At 41.3% G+C, this 14,541-nt stretch overlaps 1 protein-coding gene across 10 annotated transcripts in view; it reads left to right on the top strand.

The window, feature by feature from the left end:
• Window positions 1-14,541, top strand: part of Ralgps2 (Ral GEF with PH domain and SH3 binding motif 2) — a 126,726-nt gene that overhangs the window by 90,893 nt on the left and 21,292 nt on the right. For all 10 annotated transcript variants that reach the window (XM_052200592.1, XM_052200585.1, XM_052200593.1 and 7 more), the window contains 5 exons: window positions 7,001-7,138; window positions 7,262-7,352; window positions 9,801-9,868; window positions 11,105-11,246; window positions 11,830-11,981. In XM_052200592.1, coding sequence (XP_052056552.1) covers window positions 7,001-7,138; window positions 7,262-7,352; window positions 9,801-9,868; window positions 11,105-11,246; window positions 11,830-11,981 — 591 coding nt within the window. The remainder of the gene's footprint in view (window positions 1-7,000; window positions 7,139-7,261; window positions 7,353-9,800; window positions 9,869-11,104; window positions 11,247-11,829; window positions 11,982-14,541) is intronic.

Genomic DNA, 14,541 nt, shown 5'->3' with positions numbered 1-14,541 from the left:
TGTTGAGGGCATGCTCCATCCTCTTAGGGTCAGTTACAAAGGTTATTTTAGCAGGCTTTTGGCCGTGCCAGCTTTTCTTCAGTACTGACATTTTCTGAGTTCATATGGTTCATAATCCTGGTGACCCTAATATTTCTCAATCCTGACCTTGAAGGGGATTCTAATTATTTGTATCAATATTACTTTTCCAAGTAATTTCCAGTTTTTATCTGTTGCTGAGATGAAATTTCAGTTGTAGGAAACTCTTTAAAATGATTAATCATAACAAGAAATACCATAGAGTAACAAAGACTCAGAAGAGTTTTGTTCAGTTGTACCTGAGATTCTATTGCAAGCATTTGGCTGACCAGCTTTTAGCTTTGTTTTGTAGCCGTACTTTGAAATCACAGTAGTTGGTATATGTCTTTACACACTTATCATTCAGATGGGAAACTCACCATGATCACAGTTGTTTTCTTTATCCTACAGCCTTCACTGTTTACGCCTCGGCATTTAATGACCTAGTTGTAAAACTGTGTAATGTTAGTAGAGCATTTGTTCTTAGAACCCAGCATGTATGTCTCAGTCTGTTGTCACATACTGCTTTGAACCTCAAATAACATATTAACATCTCGAAGCACTTTGTGACTGTTTCTACAGAAAGATGCAAAACAAAACCTTCAGTTACAAATCAGCAGCATCTTCTAAAGTTCCCTGGAAAATCTCATACTTTCTACTACAAAGGACAATGATGCATGTGGCATAGAATTTTGAATAAATCTAACAGAAATATTAACATACCTTCGTTGTCTGTCCGTGAGCACGTCCTTGTCCTTGCACTCTGAGATCCGTGCAGAAGTTTGGTCGGCTCTACTTCCCTAGCAACTGCCTTTTTGCTCTGACCTGATGAATCCAAGCAGTAAGGAACTTCTTTTTACAGCACTAATGGACTGAGTTTGCTGGGCCACCTATGCAACTTGGGGCTGTCTGTGAACTTTGTCTAATGCAGCAGAGAAGGCGTTGTGCCTGTGCTGTCTGCTGCGTGGAGATGTGCAGTAACCAGCTGCAGCTGGCAGACTCTGTCCACACAGTCCGAAGAGTGATTCCCTCTCATTCTCAGTAGACTCTAGTTCAGCCCACATATTACGTCATTAGAAATGAGCTGGAGCCAGGAGAGGGGGTGGGAACCTCCTTCTTAGGATTTCCTCTCCGCACCGCACCGGGGTTGGGGGAGCTAGAGCAGCAGGAGGTTGAATAGCTCTGAACAAGGAGAGATTGTGTGCAGGTTGAAGGAAGGGCACCATCTGGAAACAGACTATCATAGTTCAGCAGGCAATTATAAAATAAACATTTTAGTCTGCCTGCCACAGAGCTTTTGAGTTGGAGGGGGAAAAAAAGAATTCCACTTTAGAAGTAGCTGCAGGCTGTAAGGAGCTAGACTTTCCCTGGAAGCAGTCACCTAACAGTGCTATTCTGACAGCCTTCGGGATGCTTAAACTTGTAAGGAATTGTGTAATGTTTCTTAAGAGAAAATTGCTTTCGCGGCTTGGCCTTTAATCCCAGCACTCGGAAGGCAGAGGCAGTGGAATCCCTATGACTTTGAGGCCAGCCTGGAATACACAGTGAGCCCCAGGCTAGCTAGGGCTGAGTGAGAACCGGACTCAAGAACGCACACACGAAACTTGTTTTTATATGTAATCACCTCAAACAAGTGAAACTGGTAAATCGGGGATGGGGGGGTGGGGCTTAAATTCTGTGGCACATGATTAATGCTTTTTCTGATCTTAAGTTCTGTAATAGGTAATGTACTTGCCTATAGAATTATGCCTGAACCAGCTAGGATTACTGTCACTATGAAGAAACACCATGACCAAAGACAACTTGGGAAGGATGAGGCTCATTTGGCTTATACTTCTACATCACTGTACATCAAAGGAAGTCAGGATAGGAACTCATATAGGGCAGGAGCTGCGGCAGAGGCCATGGAGGAGTGTGGCTTACTGGCTTGCTCAGCTTGCTTTCAGAGCACCCAACTAGAGGACCACCAGCCCATGGGTGTCTGGGCCCTTCACGTCAATCACTAATTAAGAAAAGGCCCTACAGGTCTGCCCTCAGCTGGACCTCATGGAGGCATTTCCTCATTTCAGGCTTCCCCCTCTAGGTTGTGTCAAGTTAAAACTAGCCAACACAATGCCAGTTGTCAAGATAAGGTCGTTGGTATTAGTTGATTGGTATCATTTAAAAATAAACACAATTCTCTTGCTTTTCTCTCTTGCCCTTACGCTCTTGTCTCCCTGTTCCCCCCTCTCTCCCTATTCTTTTCCCCTCTTAACACATGGTCATGGCTAGCTCTCACCCTTTCATCTTGTCTTCCTCTCTTTACTCCTCTATCTCTTTTTCTCTTCCTACTTTTCTATAATAAAGCTTTAGAAATAAATACAACCCTGAATTAATCAAAAAAATCAAAATCTTTCGCTCCCTCCTCCCCAGTTGACTGTGAATTTAAGATGAATCTTCACCTCCTCTGGCCCAGCTTTTTCTGCTATGAACATAGGTTCTGAAGAGCAAAAGAATAAGTATTGAGTAACTATTATTTTTCATGAAACAAAGAAATAGTAATTCAGTAGCTAAGGAAAGCCAAATTTCAACATCTTCAATAGCTTGGCTTCAAGCTCAATGATAAGTAGTGTCTGAGTTTTAACCCTCACTCCGCAGCATCATGGTGGTCCTCGTGGCTTACCTCGTTGCTGAATGGTGTTCTGAGTGAGGCTTTAGGCGTCTCCCACTGCACATGCTCTCACCAGTTCAGTTGTCCTGTAGGACCTGCAGACAGGTAAAGGATCACATCCTTTACTTACTGTACGAGGTTCTTACCTCTTTCATAGAATTACTTCTTATAACTTCTCTGGCATATTTAAATATATAAGGGGCTGTAAACTATAAATAATAAATAAGTAAACTAGAATCTAACAGAAAAAGCTGATGCTTATTGATGGTTTCTCTGTCAGCAGCCATGAAGGTCCACTAGGCTGTTCTGTTGCCATCCATTCTGGTTTTTGTTTTGTTTTGTTTTTAGAGAAAGCAAGTGATTAGAATTTTCCCAGACCCTTTTCAAATTTTCACTGGGACAGATAAGATGGTAGCTTCTAACCTCTGGTTTGTGTGACAGTTAATGAGTGGTGTTTTCGTTCACTGCTGCTGGTCAGATTGAATGAGAGGGGAGATGGTTCCTCTGCATCTTTTAGTTTGAGAATTATTTAGCTTTCTCATTTGAACAATTTCTATTACTAACCAACATTTTTTCAAAAATTGGAGTGACAGCATTTGGGAACACTGAACACTTGATTTGGCTTGTTTCGTGGAAAATTAAAGCATGGACATGAGTTCTGTGCAAAATCCTGAAAAGCAGAACTAAGGAAATGCAGAGAATGTGCTGTAGACTGAGGTGGGGAGCAGTTAGAGGAGCACCAGAGGATGAGAAGCTAGGAAAGTTGAAAGGAGGGACAGTCAAGGAGAGTGACAACTACTGCAAAGAGGGTGGAGACCTAGCTCAGCAGAGAGTGCTTGCCTAGCACGCAGAGGCTCTGTGTCCAACCCAGCATGGCACAAATAGTAATGTAAGAAAGCCACTGCAGAGTGATTAGGTAGTAGGTGAAGACCAGCTAATACTTAAAGGGTTATAATGAGGAGGTCCGGAATTGTGACCGTGGCTAAGATAGTTTCCAGTACCTTGTTGTAGGTATTTTGCTAATTTTAAGACATCAGCATTTAATGGTAAACACACCTAAGAATACATGTTGATTATACTTTATTTCAACACTGTTTTCAACTTTTGTGTATTGGTATGTAAAAGTGCACATCATGATCCAAATGCAAGTCAGAACAACGAGTACTCGGCCCTGAAACACTGTACTATTTCATACAGTCAAGAGTGAGAAAGAATCAAGGACGGCTTACTCAGAGTTAGCAAACTGAGAAAGTAACATCAGAAGACTCATGATGTCACGATGCAGCCTTTTAGAAGCTGTAGGGTGCACAGGTGGTGCCCTAGGATGATAACGCACAACTGCTGCCCATCGGGCTGGTCCTGGGCCTTGAAGGCCCCAGGGAGCTGGCAGAGCAAATGTGAATGTTGGCATTGCCCACAGTGAGGTAAACCCCAGTGCCCTGTAATGAAGAGCCATGGCTTGTGACTGGCATCTGCTTTGGGAGTTGGTGTGTCAGGTCAGCACTCCAGCCTTTGGTGCTCCTGCTACTTGGACCTTAACAAAGACTACTTAATCTGGGGGTTTATGTATTTTGCATGCAGTGAACGGAACACCTTTTGAAATCCAATCCAGGTAGAGTAGGTCTCCTAACCCACTGGGAACAGCTTGACTATGGAGGACAGTTTATATCTTCTCATGAGTTTTCACAGTTTCTCCAGTAATTCTGTAGGTGTGACTTGTTACCACAGAGTTTTGAATATAGAAACAGACTCAAGCCAGCTGGGGTGGTCATCCCTAATCTCAGTATTACAGAGGCAGATGGGTTTGAGGACAGCCTAGTCTACATACCAGGTTCTTGGCCAGCTAGAGCTACTTAGATCCCAGGTCAAATGAGAGAAAAAAGAAACAGACTCAAACATGCTACATTGGTAAAGATCTTCTGGCTATTTTGGATCAAGCCTGGATTAAACTGAAATTTCTGCCTTCTATTGCAGGTCTCTTTCAGATATACACCTTAGCAAATAACCTGTCTTAACACTGATTTTTTTTTTTAAAGACTCATGATATAGATAACATGCACTTAAAAATAAACATTTCGTTCTTTACAAATTTTACATTTTTAAGGCTAATACCAGAAACATGGTTCTTAAATATCTTTTTAATATTGTATATAAAATATTTTTAGCATTCCTAAGTTACTTGTTTTTCAAACAAAGCCATTATTACCATTTTAAATTGCATAGATACTGAATCATGGACTTAAAATCAGCAGCACAAACCAGACACATGCAAGATAATGTACCAAATACAGTGTTAGGTGAGGAATTAGAGTACAGTACTCTGTAGGATGAACTGTGTATAAAAGGTAGCTGTCAATCGTCCTGTTACAGAAAGGTACAGAAGACTGCATGTGGATCCTGTTTTATTAGTGGTGGCACTGGGAAACATGTCTCCTGACCCTAACAGGAAGCGGAAAATCGAGGGCGCCTTCAGGCAGTGATGCGATTGGCCCTTCCTTGTTTTACAGGTGCCATGGTAATTCCAAGAATGCTGAGGCTTTTTTGGACAGTTAATGATCATAAATGCTGTCTGTCTTGCCTCTTTTTGTTTTTTAAATCTCTGAGTAGGGAAATACACATTTCCAGTCTCAAGGGCCTAAGAAAGAAAGAAAAAAAAAAAAAACCACATCTCGAGCATTCCGAGTATAAATTGACAAGTTAGTGGTTGTCTGGCATCACATTTGGTGAGAATGCTGGGCACTACAGGCTCGTTCTTGCCCAATGAGAATGCCAGCAGCATGCAGAGGTGCATTCAGTACCTAGATTTGACTGCTATTTCTAGTTCCTGGTACATTTGACATAATGCTATAAATGCCTGTGCCTTAAATTTTGTTTCTTTCATGAAAGAATGAATGACTAGCCTTGAATAAGATTGTCATATACTGCTGATAGTGTGGAAAGGCAGAGAGTTTTTGTGTACATTGTGCTGGCTTATACAATAGGTGTTTATCTCGGAACAGTCCAGTCTTTTCCTGTCAGTAAGTGACAGAGGTAATACTGCAAAAGATGGTAAAAGCTGCACTAGCTGTGACTACCAGCGCCGATCCTTTCAGTGGGGACTGCAAGTCCTGTGTCTAACTGAGCTTTCACAAGCTAATTCAAGACAGTCGCAGAAAAGAAAAACCATATGGAAGAAACAGTTTCTCCCAGTGGCCTGAAAATTCCTCTGATTTAGGTGCTGTGGTTCTTGAGGTGAATTGTTTGTTTCAGGCATTGCATTGCTGCATATGTCTCCGGGTTTGGTTTTTTTGGTTTTTTTTTTGTTTTGTTTTGTTTTTTGAGGGGGGAGTTCGTGTTTCTAATAATTTTTGAGAACTTAGGGTGCTTCCTTACAGCAGAGCCAGGACCTTTTCAGTATTTCTTCACTCCTGCTACAAAAACAACCACATAAAGCCAGCAATACCACTGGGAGATACTGTAAAATGTATTTCATCTTCCATTTGATCTTGCGACCCTGCGTTTTAGTTGAGGAATAGACAGACTGCAACCTATTCATAAACACTGACCATTGTTCATATATCTTCACATAAGAAAACCTTTGAAACATCACTTAAAAGAGAAAAAAATCTTTGTATTTATCAGATGTCAGCTGTTGGAAATGTAGACTATATTTGTAAATCTATTTGCTAATATATTTGGTTATAGAAATCTCAAAAAATGTTTTCTTAGAGAGACAGAGACAGAAGTAACTGAGAAAAGCTGATGTAGTCATTACCTATTTCTCAACTGACTTAAAACCTTCTAGGTGGGAATTTCGGTTACCTTATAACTGGCACATTTATAGAGAAACTTGTGTTATGAATAGTGTTCATGTGTGATATTTGGGAAGAGTTGTCAGACTTAGGGAAAACATTAACTTCCCCACAGAAGACCTTGTCTGTAGACTCGGGAAGTTCCTTAGATAAATTAAAAACTGGGCAGCGGGCAATGCTTGACTACATGTAAATACTGAGTTTCAGATATTAAATAACTACCCCTGCCTGCTCAAACCTCAGCCTCTTGGCCTGCTGATGTGGACTTTAATGTAGCCCCAGACTTTACTTGAAAACAATGTGGGGAAACCTGGCCAGGACCTTGGGCTTGTATGGTTTGACCCCAACTCTAGAGATCGCAACCCCAAGAGATCATGTTATTTTAATAATACACCCTAAATATAACATGCTGGAAAACATGGACAAGTTGAGTTTTCTTCCCTTTATTCCTGAGGTCTTCCAAGCTGCGTGTCCATCACCTGTCTGTCGGCTTCCATTGCAGGCATCTATCTGTCTGACCTGACCTACATTGACTCTGCGTATCCATCCACTGGCAGCATTCTAGAAAATGAACAAAGATCAAATTTGATGAATAACATTCTTCGAATAATTTCTGATTTGCAGCAGTCCTGTGAATATGGTGAGTTAAAGGAATGGCTTTTCGAGTGAATTTCAGTTTTGGTACCGCTGGCCTGCAGTTATAGTTCTCTCAAGTTTTCAGCTACAATATACTTCACTTGAATCTTTGTCATCTTTTGCCTAGATATTCCCATGTTGCCTCATGTCCAGAAATACCTGAACTCTGTTCAGTATATAGAAGAACTACAAAAGTTTGTGGAAGACGATAATTACAAGTAAGTCCATCTTCAAATGTGGATATTTGATCTACCGCTCTACTTTGAGCCTTAATCCTTTCATTGGATGCTTAGTCTTCTAAGTACAGAGTCTGCTCTGGTACCTTAGCCCAGTTACACACGTTTCTGTTAATCACATGATACAACTGAACCAATATACAAATGCTTCAGCTGGGTGGTGGCGGTGGCAGTGGCTGGCGGTGGCGGTGGTTGTTTAATTTAAAAAATACTCAAGCTTTTGAGCCAGCAAGTGTACAGTGGGTAGGCAGGCCTGTGAGGACAAGCCTGACAGTCTGCGGGATTCCAGGTCCCACCGGGTAAAGGCCAAGCTCAGCCCATACAAGTTACCTCCCTCAAAAAGTAAATAAACCTTAAACACATTTTAACATTCTTAAGCTGTAGAGAACAGACATTCAAAATTTGGGGTTTATGGTTTTAGTTTTTGTTTTGTTTTTTCTTATGTAATGAGACTCTTTTCCTAAGGAAATTTATATTTTTCTAAGCAGAAAAAAATTATGCCATTTACAAAATACAAAAAATATATTCCTTCTTAAAGGATTAGTTTTAGGCACATCTTTGAAAGTGTTTCCATGACTTGAGGGGCTGCTTAGACTTCCCATCTCTAAGTTGTTAAGGTGCCACTGTAGGGCCATATTTAATCTATAGCATCCTCCTTTGTGAGGATCCGTAGGCTGGTAGGTAACCAGTTGCGGTTCTCAGCAGCTTCATGTCACATCACAGCTGAAGGCAAAGAGGATACCACCTCTTGGTTTTCTTTTCTTTTGGTTCCATTTGTTGATTTTTTTTTCTTTGCTTTCTTCATCTGTATATTTTTTTCTGGAAAGTTATAAATTGTTTTTTTCTGATATTAAATATTTGAACTCTTAAAATATTTTTAATGCATCTAAAATTGTTGCTTGAAACCTTTATTACCATTTTCTTCTTCGTATCATATCATTAACACTTTAAATTTTTCTTTTAGCTTTTACACAAAATGTTTATATATAGCGACTCACTTGAACATAACATGAAGTCAGGTTAGCTGTTTAAGGCTGAAGTCACAACACAGACGTCCTGCCCTGTGTTGTGACTGTCTTGAGTTTGATAGTCTGGGTCTTATCACTTATCTGTTTTTCTTGTGTCTCTAGTTACTGATTTAGAATTTATATTCGATAAATACATTTTGTCTAGGGAAATGAGATCAATTCTCTTGATGTTCTGAAAACTCGAGATACAAGTATTTATTAATATCTCTCTTCTGGCAAAGAAGCTTATTGATTTAAAAGTATTTACTTTATTACTGATTTAAAAGTAAGGAATTAAAGTATTATGTAACAGAATAGGCTAAGTAAAACCTAAACAATTACAGAGAGTGTTAAACTTTTACTGACTATAGCAAGATTGTGATAGTTTTAATTAAAACTAATTGTTTTGTTTGAGACAGGGTCCCTCTACATAGCTAAGCTGTCATCTTGTAGACCAGGCTGACCTCGAACTCGGGTCCACCTGCCTTTGCCTTCTGAATGCTGGGACCAAAGGCAACACCTCCATGCCTGGCTTAAAGTAAACTTCATTTTCCTGAAAGACATAGACGTAGGTAGACTTCCAACATGACATCTGACAACACTTCATTTGTATAGGCAGGCTGGTGCATCGTACTGATCTTGTTTTCCTTAGTGGTCAGAACCGGAGCAGCCTTAGCAGGTGCTGAATAGCCTTTCCCAGTTACTATGCTAGTTGCTTAGATTAGAGAAGCAAACAGATAGTATACTTTTTCTCAAAGAACTCAGTCTGTCACATGGCACATGCCTGGTACCCCTGGAGGTCAGAAGACTCCTTAGATGGTTGTGTATCTCCATGTGAGCGCTGGGAATCTAGCCTGGGCCTCTGGAAATCATCCAGACCTTTTCACCACTTCCACCTCTGCAGCCACATAATGTGGCTTTTGTGGTGGGTGAAAAGAAAATAAGAAACACTTAACTAATGGAAATGATATTCATCCTGTCTTCAGGCATCTTCATTTATCAAGGCCAGCATAAGTGTTACAAACAACATCTGTGTCTTCCAGCTGTGTTGGGAAATATCTTCATTTAGTACATAGTTTTAACACAGAATAGTCCTTCTTCTTGGTGACTTGACATCACTCTTACGAGGTGGAGGTTTGGTACTGTTGATGCTTGAATAGTGGTCGGTCCTGCTGTAGGTAGCCCTGGGATGCAGCCAGCCAGCTCCTGTTCTGTTCTATCCAGAAAGGGGGGAGTGCTAGGAAAGGCAGGCAGTGTGCCAAACACTGTGTGTGGGTGTGTGGGCGTGCGTCTGCTGCGCCATCCTCTACACTGCCAGACACTGAGTCAGCTCCAGCTACCTACTGAGTATTTATAAGGAAACGTGACTTTAATATTTTGCCAATTCTTATTGTTTCTTATGTTTTGCTCTTTTGAAATTTAGGCTCTCCTTAAAGATAGAACCCGGAGCTAGTACACCACGCTCAGCTGCCTCCAGGGAAGACCTGGCAGGTTAGTCCATAGCTGTTGGTTGGTACACGGTTGCTTGGTAATGGAGCTTCCAAAGGGTTCATTATCAAGTAGACCAGGCACCCTGAACTCAGATGAGAGAACTATACTGTAGACTAAGTGAAGACTTGGCATGGCTTACACTGCTACAAAAAAGTACCTTTTAAAAAGTATCAATATAAACCTTGAACCTAAGCTGCTTAGTACATATTCTAAAAATCCCTGAAGGCTGGGTTGGTTGGTCGGGGCTGGGGATAACCTTTGTGACACTGTCTAGATGAAGCCGTCCACTCTGAGCAGTCGGAGGTAGTGCCTGCCTCTCAAACGTGCTTTTCATTCCTTTGTTAGTTTCTTTTTTTTAATGGTTTACTACATATATATATAAATAAAAGTACACACCAGAAGGTGGTATCTGATCCTGTTATAGTTGGTCGTGAGCCACCGTGTGGTTCCTGGGAATTGAACTCAGGACCTCTGGAAGAGCAGCCAGTGCCCAACCACTGTGCCCCAGCCCCACGTGTTTGTTTCTTAAGACAGGCTTTTACTGTATGGTTTGTGCTAGCCTCAATGTCCGCCCACCTCAGCCTCCCATTTGTGGGTTGTAGGTGCACACTTCCATGACCAGCCTTTTTTGGACACGCTATCACTCACTATGTAGCCCCGACTGGCCTGGAACTCCCAGAAGTCTACCTGCAGCTGTCTTCTGTGTGCTGAGACTAAGGTTCTGTGCCCAGCAGCTTTTTATTGAGGAAGTATTTTGAAAGCCATACACTATGAGGTGTTTTTTATTCACATAAATTAAACCCAGTGTCGGGCAATACAGATAATTTCTAACTTGAATACTTGACCTAGCCTGTACATTTCTTTAAGTAAATTCAAAGCTATATATAAAAAGCAGGGTATCAAATTGAAACTACTGAACCTAGGACTCAGAAGATTTAGGGATTTAGTCCAGATTTTGTTTTTGAATTAAGAGTTCAAGCCTGTCTTTTTTTCTCCTATATAAAGTATGGAATTTTTTATACTGTCTTTGTTTAATGTACATAGAGAGATAAAAATTTTTGTATAGTTGATTTATTTTAGAATTTGGAAAATAAGTATTTCTTCAAGTCAATTAAATAGGGCTAACAGTATCAAAAATTTAGAGTTCAGTTTTATATCAGAGAGGTTTTGTTTTTGTTTTTAAGGATCCTTAGAAAGCTTGTGACAATTTCCCTGTCTGCTCCCCTTGATCTCTAGGTCCTGACATGGGCGCCTCGCCCCAGGGCGGGAGGAAGAGCAGCGCGGCCGCGGCCGAGGGAGCCTTCCTGCCACAGACGCCCCCGTCCCCTCGGAACCTTATTCCACATGGACACAGGAAGTGCCACAGCCTGGGTTACAAGTCAGCAATTTGTCTAAGTTGTTTGTAGATGGATTTATTTTATTACTGTTAGTAAAACATGCTTCTATATTCCATTTACTTAAGTAGAAATTAGGTGCTTATGTGATTGCTTTTGTTAATAATAACATTAGTCAGATTCAGTAAACAACTACCTCATTTGCTTAAAGGAATTTACTTTTCCTTATACCTGGATTTGGAATTGAGTGTTCTCAGAAATGCCCACAGTTGAGGGAGATAAATTAGGGCTTTAGAGAGCCATAGTAATACACGAACATTTCTTGTTAAAACTGAGGCCTTGTTATCAAGAGCTATTATTTGTCATAACAAATACAAATAGTAAATTAAACTCTAAAAATCTACTGTTTGTATTCCTAAATACAAAAAATAAAAAAGAAAGAAAGGAAAAGAAACGCTGCTCTTACTTAATATCATTAGGTTTGCACTATTGATTCCTAAAGGAGGGGCACATGCTCAGTGGGCATGGCTTTGTTTCAGAACAAACTCTGGAAGCAGTTTTGATTGTCTTTTATATCCTGAACTAGAAACCTAGGAAGTTATAAAGAATGTTTCTCTTTGTTTTTAGTTTCATTCATAAGATGAACACAGCAGAGTTTAAGAGCGCGACGTTCCCAAATGCAGGGCCCCGGCACCTGCTGGATGACAGCGTCATGGAGCCGCACGCTCCGTCCCGAGGCCACGCTGAGAGCTCCACGCTGTCCAGCGGAATATCCATAGGTGAGAGACTGCCCGGGCTTCCAGCCGCTGCAGGATGAAGAGTGAGCAAGAAAAAACACAGCAAAACCAGATTAACCCTAGCACAGTGGTTCTCAGCTGCAAAACAGCTGCAAAAACAGATTAACCCTAGCACAGTGGTTCTCAACACCTAGTGCTGTGGCCCTTTTATACAGTTTAATACAGACTGGGAGGGAATCGATGCTGACCGCTGATGTACATATTGAAGAGGTGGATGAATTTTATTTAGAACTTGGTTGGTCCTTACTAGAGATGTCAAGTCACTGGATGTATGAGTTTGGACCCTGCTTGGGGAATGCCCGGTCTGCAGCTATAGGAAAAGTGCCAACACGCCAAACTGTAAGGCTTGTTTAGGTCACTTGGGTGTAGTATAAATAAGTAAGAATGTTTTCACATATAGAAGTTTATAGAAATTATTTTCTAATAGAAGATGGACTAGCAAAGGAAACTGTGAAGGGGAGAAGACAGATGTGCTTCGACAGAAGCCCATTGTCTGGGAGAGAGCAGTTGTCTTGTGTGTATGTGTGTGTGCACCAAATGTGTAGAGGCCAAGGTTGTCCTGGGATGTCCTCCTCTGTCGTTCCTTATCTTATTTTTGAAATAGACTCTTTCACTGAACCTGGAACACACTGCCAACAAAGCCTCAGGATCCTCCTGCCTCGTCCTGCTGGGGCTGGGGTTACAAGCATACACTGCTGTGCTGGCGTGAGCTCCTAGGGTTTCAGACTTGGCTTTTCATTCTCGGGCAGCAAGTATGTTCCCACTGAGCCATTTCCCCAGTGCAGAAGAGGGAAATGCTAAACATATCCGTATGTAGATGTTCCCTTAGTAAGTCCCCATAGATACCTGAGAGGCTTTCCTCTGTGATTGTTACCTGCGGCCGGGGAGCCTGCCCTGGCGGAAGCATGCAGCTGAGCAGAACCAGTCTCACCTGGAAGTGGAAACTGAAAAAGAATTTGGACTGGGATCCTCGGGCCCTCTCTAGGACAGTTCCCTCCGTGCCTCCCCACTCCCAGTAGGGCCGAGCCTGGCGACCGTCCCTTTAAAACAGGCCTCTACAGGGTGTCCAAGGTCCACACTGCAGCCAGTTGCCCAACAGCAATCCCAGCACTTTGGGGGCTGAGGCAGGAGGAGCTCAATTGGGGCAGGGAGGGGGAGAGAAGGAGAGAGAGAAAAAGAAAGAAAAGCAGTAACAAATGAAAATGAAAAATTAACGAAGGATTTTTAGAGAGAAAGTTCATGTGCAACGCTGGTAACCGTAACTGAGCCACGGGTGCAAAGCCCTGGTTAGATAGTTTGGTTTGTGGTCTTTTGTTGGTGGTAGTTTATTGTTGTTGTTCTTAATACTTTAAACTTTATTATAAAGAATTTGCAAATTTAAAAAAATGTACAGCAAAATTAACCAGACCCAAAGTCTGTATATCTCAGTGAAATAGCTATTCTCATGCTGCAGGACCTCACACCAGAGTTTAGATTTTTACTGTCAGTATTTTATGCACTTATCCACCACCAGAAAAGAGGAGGAGAAAAGCCCATGGTAGACTTGAATATCTCCTTTCTTGTTTTCTTTTCTACATGTTACACTGTACCCGCATGTATATTTTTTTACATCTTTACATACATACAGTCTAAGATCCACATATGAGGGAGAACATGCAGGGTTACAGGGCTGTTGTTTTTTTCTTTGTGAGTTTTTTTTTTTTGTTTGGTTTGGTTTTGGGGTTTTGTTGTTGTTGTTGTTTTTGGTTTTTTGGTTTTTCGAGTCAGGGTTTCTCTGTGTAGCCCTGGCTGTCCTAGATAGATCTCGCTCTGTAGACCAGGCTGGCCTTGAACTCAGAAATCCGCCTACCTCTGCCTCTCAAGTGCTGGGACTAAAGGTATGTGCCACCACTGCCTGGCTCTTCGTAAGATTTTATGGCCTCATGCTAGATTTTTGTTTGTCCATCTGTTGATGGATAGGTTGGTTCCACATCCTTGTTACAGTGAGTAAAACATCAGTAAATGGGGTGTAGACCCCTCTGGAGTAGGTGTATACCTCTGGGTATATCCCAGGACTGAAGTAGCTGGGTCAGATCCAAACTGATGTCCATGGTGGCTTTAATTAGTAACCCCAACAGTGAATAAGGGTTCGCCACATCCTCTCCAGCATTCACTGTCCGATTTCCTGGTGACAGCCATTCTGCTGGGTGAGAGGGATCTCAAAGTTTTTAACTGGAGGGGAAACTTGTAATTATAGCTTCAATCCCCTTGCTTGAAATGGGTATATGAGATATTTGTATCTTCTGAGTTTAATTTTGGAAGATAATAGGCATTTAGAAATTCTTCTGAGTTTCTCTGCTTTTTACAGAGTTTAAATCTAATATAGTAATCTCCAATAATGTTGTTATGAGTCTGTTGTAATGAAACCTTTGAGCTCTAATTTTATTAATTTATATGTTCAACCTCTTTCTTTCAAATTGTCTGAGTTTGTCAGCTTTCTCAAAGAACCAGCTGATTTTGTTTATTGCTCCTATAACCTATTTCATTAATTTCTTCTTTAATC

Source organism: Apodemus sylvaticus, chromosome 12 (genome assembly GCF_947179515.1).
Source record: "Apodemus sylvaticus chromosome 12, mApoSyl1.1, whole genome shotgun sequence".
NCBI lineage: Eukaryota > Metazoa > Chordata > Mammalia > Rodentia > Muridae > Apodemus > Apodemus sylvaticus.
This window is presented reverse-complemented; position numbering and strand designations above follow the sequence as displayed.